This window comes from Siniperca chuatsi, linkage group LG3, assembly GCF_020085105.1.
Source record: "Siniperca chuatsi isolate FFG_IHB_CAS linkage group LG3, ASM2008510v1, whole genome shotgun sequence".
Taxonomy (NCBI): Eukaryota; Metazoa; Chordata; class Actinopteri; order Centrarchiformes; family Sinipercidae; genus Siniperca; species Siniperca chuatsi.
Genome location: NC_058044.1, coordinates 2,390,243 through 2,399,703, shown reverse-complemented (window position 1 = coordinate 2,399,703; position 9,461 = coordinate 2,390,243). Strand labels below are relative to the sequence as shown.

Sequence of the window (9,461 nt, the reverse complement as noted above, 5' to 3'; positions counted from 1 at the left end):
TAAGAATTTAGATAAACGTTTTTGTCAAACGTGGACTTCAGTTGTCTCCAACGTCATCTGTGACTTTTCATGTGTTTTTTCCAAAGAGCATGCGTCTAATTTTGAAGTGAACTTGTTTTCAGCAGCAGCATCAGTGTGTTCACACTACAGTGTGTATATACTGTTGGCCCAGCGGGATGTGACGCGCTAATCCTTCCTTTGGGGAAACGGTGGAGGAGGAGGAGAGCTGCCGCCGACAGCTTCACAAACAACCCCTGCTGCTGCTGTCGTCTGCTGGATGGACTCGGCCTGCAGCTGCACTCTGAACACACTCGTGTCTATTTGATGTCTAATGTCTCTGAGACTCTAAATTAACTAGAGATTTATTGCTGCTCTGCATCTCTGATGTTTAGTCATGATGGTTGTAATTGTGTAACGGATCATTAGACCACAGCAACACAAACCCCCCCCAAACCCCGTCCTCTCCATTTTAATCCTGTTCTTGAATATATTCCAGCTCCACACACACCTGTGTCAAGTTCAGTGGTGGAAGAAGTATTCAGATCTTTTACTAAAGCAAAAGTAGAAATACTGCAATTTAAAAATACTATGTTAAAAGTAAATGTCCTGCATTCAAAGTTATACTCAAGTAAAAGTACTGAATGACCTGTCTGAGATCAGGCTGAGAGAGAAAAGACCTGATTTTCCTCAGTTGGTAGAAACACCTTTTGTGATTTGTTTTTCAAATGAAAGGTCACTGTCAAATATTACACCCAGGTTTCTGGCTGCAGGCGTGACGTTTGTAGACAGGGAGCCAAGATGTTTTTGTAAAATAGGAAATAACCATTTCTGATTTGTTTGTTTTTTTATTTAGCTGGAGAAAGTTTTGGGACATCCAGCACTTTACTTCTGACAGACAAGATAATAAATGATGAAAATTCCCGACTTTAAAATTCCCGGTTTTAAACGGGATATAAATTTGTGTGTCATCAGCATAATAATGGTATTGGATTTTGTGTTTATGTATTATAAGTCCCAGTGGCAGCATGTATACACAGAACAACATGGGGCCGAGGATGGAGCCTTGGGGAACACCACAGGTCAGAGGGGCCACAGAAGGGGAGGCATTACCCATGAGTAAAGTTACTCATGAGAAAGTTTTATTAGATAAATAAGATTTAAACCAGTCTAGAGCAGCGTCCCTGATGCCAATCCACTTTTCAAGGCGATCCAGTAGTATAGAGTGATCAACACTGTCGAATGCAGAGCTCAAATCGAGAAGAATTAAAATCGACAATCACCAGCATCAGCTGTAAGTATGAATGTCGTCCAGGAAATATTTAAACGTTTTCACCCCCCCTCTCTCTCAATGACTCCGCTGGGACAGGCCGTACGAACCAGTTCTTTTCTAGTATTTTCTAGTATAACCCAGCCGTTACTCTTCTACTTGTTACTCCTCATTTAATACTTCAAAATATTCAAAATCTGAAAGGTTACAGAAAAGCATAAAACGGATACGTCTCCACACTAAACTAAACAATAAATTATGTGGTTTGTCCTTCAGAATGACCCATGTGAGCGTTTTGTGATCTGAAGCCCCTCACAAATAACTGTTACATAAATTATTCATATGACCCTTTTCTTCTGATTAAGGTTTGGTTAGGTTTAGGCACAAAAACGATTCAGGGATAGGGTTTGGGTTTAAAAACTGCATGGGTAAGGTTAGCAAACACGCAAGGAATACTTCAACAAGACCTTCAATATTTCAGTTTTGTGCTTATATGTTGCATATTCCCAAATGTTTGTGTTTAATCAAATTACCACAGAGCAAATCTGGGACCAGGTAGCCTCCTAACAGGTAACGCTAGACTTGATAAGACAAGTTGAACCAGAAAAACGGTTCTTTGGTTGCACCTGGCTCAGGTGAGATGATGAAATACAATCCATGAAGTATGAGTTTGAAGGTTTATGTCAGACACCATAGCTGCACAGCGCTTTATAACAGTATGAGTATGAACAACTGGAAAGTTGGTGACAATCACTATGAAAATCGTCACTGTGTCAATTTTTTGTCATTAGACTTTTGACTTTTTCATATCCAAATAAAACCTAAAAATTCCCCGACATGCAGACAATTGTTTGTAAACATAAAATCCGAAAATAATCATTCCCGTGCAACACTGTGTGCGCAATATCCGCGCAGCTTTGTCGCTCTTGAACGCGCCCTCGAACAGAATCCTGGGAAAGACAAGATGGCGGGACGCTCAAAAACTCCGCCGACTGGCCGACTAGGCAACAAAATCAACTGTAAATAACAAAGTATAACTCAGCGTTAAGCGCAAACTGTCGATCGGTACGCCGCCAACAGATCGTCGATAACCGCCGGTAACCATGAACCGAGGCCGGGCGAAGTGCGGTCTGACAGGCTCCCCGCCGCAGCAACAGACGGCCGCTTCAAAACCAAACCGACTGAGGAGAAGTTTCAGACAGACTCAGAGGACACAGACAGCGGCGGAGGTCGACTCTCCAAAGAGCCAACAGTCAGGTCAGTAACTGTATTTCCGTTCGTTAAGTTTTATTTGAGGTGTTTGAAGTTGTTCCTCATAGTTATCCGCCTCTGTTGTCTGCTGTGACGGATACAAGCCTCGACAACGTCCCGCTCTGCTGTTTGTACACAACTGTATGCCAAACTACATTCAAATTACTCGCGATTTTAGGTTTTCTTGTGTATCCAAGAGAGAACCTAAACACAAAACATGATTAAGTTTTTTTTTTTTTTACAAACTATAGTTTTCAGACTTCAGTTCGGCATACAACAAGTTCATCACATTGCAGTTATGACTGGTAATTTTAAAACTCTATAGAGTTAAATGTAACTGGGATAAAATGCTGCTTAGAGGATTATATGCCGAATTTACCTAAAGATCCATAAATAGTTTTGAATGTTTACATGTTAACAAAATATATTAAACTTTCAGACTTTTTAACAGTAAGAGAGCAGAATATATGGAGCTAACAAGCAGTTACTGTTTGTTTCAGTCATTATGTATGTTAAATTAACAAGATTATTGTCCATCAGTATATGGATTATAGTTTTTAATTTACAACTTGCAGTCTGTCCTACTGAAGTGTCCTTGAGCAAGACACTGAATCCTTACCAGCTCCAGACCTTGACCTCTGACCTCTGACCTCCTGCAGAGTGCACAGGTCTGGAGTTAACTGAAGTCAAATAGGCTGAGCAGTAAATGTTGTTGTTGTTGTTTGTGAATCTGTTTCTGAATCAGCTGTTTGCGTTTCTTCTCCTCCAGATTTTAAGACCCCGACCAGAATCCCGAGATCCAGAGCAGGTGGGGGTTTCAGTGGAGAGTCTCCGCACAACGACTCCGACTTTCAGCAGGACATCATCTGGGACGCCACCTCTCCTTCACCCAACAGGCTCGGTAGACTTCAGCCTTCCAACTTTCTTTCTAGAATGTAGATCACTCTTAATAAAGTTCACCGTTTTAATTACTGCTGCAATCACTAGACAGTTCATCGATTCGCCGGTCAACACAAAATTAATCCACAACAATTTTGATCACTGATTAATTGCTGTAGTTTTGTCTGAAACAAAAATGCCAAATATTTGATGTTTCCAGCTTCTCAAATGTAAGAACGTGCCACTTTTCTCTGTTTTATATCATTCTAAGTTCAACATCTTTGGAATAATTACTGTAGGTTGATTTTTGGACAGTCGGTTGAGCGAAACAAGCTGGTTTTGGGCCGCGCGGTGATTCTGTTTTCCTCTTCAGGTAAAAGAGGCAAGAAACAGTCTGCGGGAGTTGTGGACATCTCCGAGATCGTCAGCAGGATCGCTCCAAAGGTCGGTAACACGGCTGGCGGGATTAAATAATTAAATACCCCCCCTCCGTTCTTGGACCTGCTTTGTAAAGAGATATTAGTGTTTTCACTGTTCAGGACTGTTCCCCGAATCACAGCTCATTTATATTCTTGTTGCTTGTCTTTCTGAAGCATGGCAGGCCGAAGGTTGCGGAGCCGACTTTACAGCAGTGGATCGGAGACAGCGCCGCCATTCCCTGCACGCCGGATGTTCGAGTTCCCAAACCCAAGAAGAAATCCCCGAGGTGGGTCCAGGAGAACCGTCAAACGCAGCCTGAAATCAGTTTTTTCTTGACGTCACTCTGCTGTGACGTTTACGTTTCCACTGAAGAGACATCGTGGCCGTAGACTTTGGGCTTTTATCTTCGTCCTCTCCTTAGAAGTCTATAGGCTCAATTAAGGCTCAATGACAATGATCAGAAATCATTTCAAAGCCCGTTACTGTAACTTGACACTCGGACTTCAATGAGTGCGTTTACATGCGCACGAGTATCCTGGTCGTGATCCGGTTTTTGTAGAATCCTGGTTGTGTTTCTGAAACCTGAATATGCTACCTGGTGTACTCCAGTAGAAACCAGGATACTGTGCCATGTAAACACCTGATCCAGGTTTCTGATCTTTCTCTGCCATGAGTGCAGGCGTGTCATCAACTCGAGTGGCCTAGTGGATTTAGTGAATTGTATTGTCGCTCTTGTTTTTCATTACCAGTGATTAGACGACGCTAAATCCCACGGAGCGGGAAATGCTGCAGTTTAGTCATCCAGAGTTCATTCTCGACTGTTGAGAGAACTCAGTCGGTACAGAAATGAGAGGCTGAGTGTTCAGGGGTCAAGACACAGGTGTGGGCAGGTGATCAGAAACGTGGATTTACCTGGATTTACAAACGTCATAAACCTGGTTTACAGAGAAGGGTGATATAAACCCACAGGCTTTGAAACAGTTTCTGAAAATCAACATCGAGCCTTATTTGAGCCCATTATAGTCATATATTGTAATTAAAAATGTAGTTCAGTTAAAACTGTCCAGGTTGTTTGACTATCAGGTGACAAAAATCACAGATGCAGTTTTGATTTTATGGATGCAGAATTTGCCTAGAAGCAAAATGAGGTAAATCACGTAAAGAGTGCGTCTTCTTTCCTGTCGGTATTTTCAAACCTTAAGGACGTTTGCATCCGTGACGTGTTTGCAGAATATCTCGGCGGCGTCACAGTAAGCTAATTGTTTTGTTCTGTCACAGGCCAAACGGAGTGGACGACCTGCTGAAGCTCGCCAAACAGTTTGACTTCAACATGTTTCATCAGGATGATGAAGAAGAAGAAGAAGAAGAAGAAGAAGTGGAGGACCTGCACCAGCAGAGCCTGGAGCTCCTGTCAGGGGACATCTTGGATTTGGAGAACGGTGATCAAAAGGACTTTTCACCTTCACTTCCTGGTCAGCCAGCTGTGAACGCAGCGGCTGGGACAGGCGTGCAGGTCCACCTGGATCAACATATGGAGGACGATTTGGATTTTCTCTTTGATGGACCGACCCAACATGTAAGCGGAAATTTAAGTCAGGTGTCGTCGGCTCAGCCGTCACAAGTAAAACCTGCTTCCAGCGTGTCTTCCAGAGAGGCTTCTGGGAAACCGCCTGCGTCCTCACACGCTCCCACTGCTGGTCTTTCCACCACAAACACTAAAGGCGCTTCAGCAAACGACGAGTTTGAGGATGATTGGGAAAACGATGACTTACTAAATGACTCTTTAATATTGGAGATCACGCAAAACCCACAGAACTTCACTGCTCCAAAGTACTGTTCAACCCAGAAACCATCCGGCGACGTGAGATATCAAAGTCCAGTAAATGTTCCTGTCAGTGGAGGTGCTGGACGCAGCCAATCACCTGTTCCTAAAGTGGAAAAGGACAATGTGAGACAAAGAACAACTTTCAAACTGGAGTCTAATCCTAATTTCTCTGTCAAAAGAATCCAGACAGACACATGGACAGACTCGAAGGTGGACTACAGCTCGAAAGCAGCGGTAAAAGACACTCAGCAGAACAGGTGTTCGTCCGGTAAGGAGGCGGGATCTCAACGTACCTGGCAAACATCAAACACCGTGAAGCCACACCTGCAGAAACCACAGTTTCACCAAAGGACTTCTGTTGCGAGCTCAGCTGTCAAATACAACACGACCGCTTCTACTGCGACAAAAACAGCTCAGAGCTTTCCTCCAAAACCGGAAGTAGTTTCATCCCACAGCGGGGCTCCTGCTGCCTCCGAGCTCCCGGATGACGACCTGTACTCTTTCTTCTCGTCGGACCCGGTCTGGGACGACCCAGCTGACGACGACCTGCTGTGTGAAATGTGCGAAGACGTGGAGAACCAGATCCAAAGCGCCGAGTACGTTTCCGCTAAACAGACTCTTCCTGTGGGTCACATGTCCAACCAGAGAGCAGCTCTACAACCGGCCAACAGAACCGGGGACAACGGGATCCAACAGCCAGCCAATCAGCAGCCTTTCCCCCAAAAACAAACCGCAACAGCCTTTCCCTGTGCTTCAGGTAGACCATGTGGCACTCCGCTGGCTGGTGGTTTTGTCTCTAACATCACGGCAGCTGTACAGATGAACACCGTGACGGATTCTTTCAGATTCACACAAACTAAAAACACTTCAGGACCCACAAACGGTTCAGCGTGCCTGCGGGGGAGCAGCGGGGTCCAGTCGGCGCCGCGGGGAAACCCCCGCAAAGACCAGTTCACCTTCAAGAAGCCAAGCAACCCAGTTTCTACGGTGACCGACAAAGGTAAGAGCACGTTTCCTCCTTCAGACACACTCTTTAACACGACCGCAGATTCAGACGGCAGTTTTTCGGGACTTCAGTGACAACAGCAGGTTCAAAACCCACAACAGCTGTCCAGTTCCTGCCGGCCAGTCTGGAGCGACACCGTTGAGTCAGTTTGCAATGTTGTGATTCGATGAATTAACGCAACAGATTCTTGCGATATCCGTGAGATCTTGCAAATCTCACAATTTTTCCCACAAAAAAATGATCTGACTGGACGAACGTTTGCTAATTTTACCAGTCGCTTTCTGCAGGAATGCAATCCAGTTCAAAACCACTTTCTTTGATGTTTATTTGACTTTGAGCCAAAGCTAAATAAAAATCAAGCCTCTCCAAAGACAGACGTCCTTATAGCCTCGGTGGAAAAACTGTAACTTGTATTGCTGTGAACAAACGTCTCCAATATTTAAAGTTACCAGAACTGAACCATTTCTAATGTGATACCTAAACTCAGCCTGAAGCGCGAGGGCACAGTGCAGCAGCTGGAAGGTGTACAGCGCGCACATGCTGCAGTAATCTTGTAGTTCATCTTCAAAAAAAGGCAGCGTTTGGGCGCCTTTTGGATTTAATAACTTGATAATTAGTATTTTGTGGATACTTCGTGCCCCGTCACCTCCAGACTAACGTTAGCGGAGCACTTTACACGCACTTTACAAAACTTCAACGAACTCCGGTGGGGAAAAGAAGATAACTCTGTCCACCGTGTGTTTCGTTTCGAAAGCCCTGCGTCTGTACGGCGTGTTGGATAGTTGCTGCTCAGTAAATTCCACTTTCATTTCATTATTATCGTACTGGAAGAAGACTGGAAGATGCTTCCAAGTTAATGCAGTTAAATAAATAACTTAAAGATCCCCCTCCACTCAAAAAAATGTGTTTTTCTTATGTCCTCTAAATGTCAGACCTTGACTTCACTGACTTGTATCTGTGCAAAGTTTGTCACCAGAGAGGTGTTTTCACATTCCTCTGAGGGGGGAGAGGAGTCTGTACACTTCCCTAAAACCTGAGATTCAAACGGACTCGCAGAAAACATCGTAGCAGATGTTATTCTGTGTTTCACAGCCACTAACACTACAGCCACTGCCAGCTACAAGCTAACAAACTACATAAACAAATAAAAGATGCTAACTACACTAGGGGTGTCAGAAAATATCAATACACTTGAGTATCGCGATATGTTTTGTGATACTGTATCGATTCTAAAACACTATCGATTCATGGCGGCGTCAGTCTTCAGCCATTTGACTCTTCCCCTCCAGCGTAACAACGTAAACTGAGACAGGAGGAAGTAACAACATATCCGTTCTTTGCTCGGGACGCACAAAAAGTAGTCCAGTGATGTCGGATGTTACCGGAAACTGTGATAAATACAAATGCAGATCCCACTGTTCTGATTGCATTAAAAACAAGTAAACATATGTACCATATGGTGGTGTGTGTGTATATACAGTTTTCCTAAAATTAGATTAAAAAAATAATGTAAATTCACTGAAGTGAGGAACGATAGAAGCAGCAGTGAGCTGGTTAGATGAAGAGCTGCGGGTTCCTGCTGCATTTTGAGCGAACGTCAAACCTCCAGCATGTCGTGAAGGTAAGCGGCTCTTTTTACCGCGATGTTTCTGCTGTATGGAGCCACGCCGCTTCACAGATCCGATCCCTGCTGCCCACGTCACGGTCTCACGGGTGTCCCAATGCTAACTATTGCACCGTTACTATGGTAACCAGTAATTATCACCGCATTAGTTTAAGGGGAACTGGCTCTGTACCTTTTCAAAGAACTGACTTTCCATTTGTTCATATTTTGCATAGTTTTGTTTTTATCCGTTAAAGGTCCAGTGTGCAACATTTAGGAGGATCTATCGGCAGAAATATAATATTCATAAGTGTGTTTTTATTAGTGTGTAATCACCTGAAATTAAGAAGCGTTGTGTTTTCGTTAGCTTAGAATCAGCCCTTTATATCTACAGAGGGAGCGGTCCCCTTCCACGGAGGCCGCCATGTTGCACCGCCATGTTTCTACAGTAGCCCAGAACGGACAAACCAATCACTGGCTCTAGAACGGGCCGTTCACGAGTTTCGTGGCCACCGTAGTTTCTCCTACACGCTTGGAAGGGGAGGGTGAGGCGAGCGGTGTTGCAAATGGTTGCAAACTGCAATTTCAGTGCTAGATGCCACTAAATCCTCCACGCTTGACCTTTTAAAGTCATTTTTCTTCTTTTTAATCCATTTTTTTTAGATATTGTTTAATTGTCTTTGTGGAATTACGGCCCTCAAATGTTTTACGTCATAGTTTCTGTTGATCGAATTGACCCTGTTCTGCCTTCATGTGTCTGTATCTTCTGCGTTTTCTCCGCAGTTCTCGGTAAATGTTCAGCAGCAGAGATCGAGCTGAAGAAGCGGCAGGCGATGGAGAGGCGACGACAGCGTCTGCAGGCCGCCCAAAACCTCCGAGCCCCCACCTGACGGAGACAAACCGGCCTCGTAAACCACAAACAAACCTGCCTGAAGATTACGCCAGACAGAAACTTAAATCTCTGAATCACAGCTGGCCAACATTTCTTGTACAAATATATGTTCTTGTAAAATGAAACTGTAAATTTTCTGTAATTTAATGTTTGTCATATTTCTGTTTTTCAAGTTTTTGAAATCAAACATTTCAACATTTTGGGAAATTAGCTTATTTGCTTTCTTTCCGAGTGTGTGTGTGTGTGTGTGTGTGTGTGTGTGTGTGTGTGTTTAAGTGTTAAGTACTGAGCTGGCTGTGGTTAGCCTAGCTTAGCATA

General features: G+C 43.9%; 1 protein-coding gene across 1 annotated transcript in view; it reads left to right on the top strand.

Moving 5' to 3' along the window:
* Positions 1–2,184: 2,184 nt before the first annotated feature.
* etaa1a (ETAA1 activator of ATR kinase a) overlaps positions 2,185–9,461 on the top strand; it is an 8,217-nt gene continuing 940 nt past the window's right edge. The window contains exons 1-6 of the mRNA XM_044189436.1: positions 2,185–2,524; positions 3,288–3,419; positions 3,771–3,841; positions 3,991–4,103; positions 5,096–6,642; positions 9,035–9,461. The exon at positions 9,035–9,461 is cut by the window's right edge and continues 940 nt beyond it. Of these exons, the coding sequence (XP_044045371.1) occupies positions 2,371–2,524; positions 3,288–3,419; positions 3,771–3,841; positions 3,991–4,103; positions 5,096–6,642; positions 9,035–9,141 (2,124 nt within the window). The 5' untranslated portion in view covers positions 2,185–2,370 and the 3' untranslated portion in view covers positions 9,142–9,461. The remainder of the gene's footprint in view (positions 2,525–3,287; positions 3,420–3,770; positions 3,842–3,990; positions 4,104–5,095; positions 6,643–9,034) is intronic.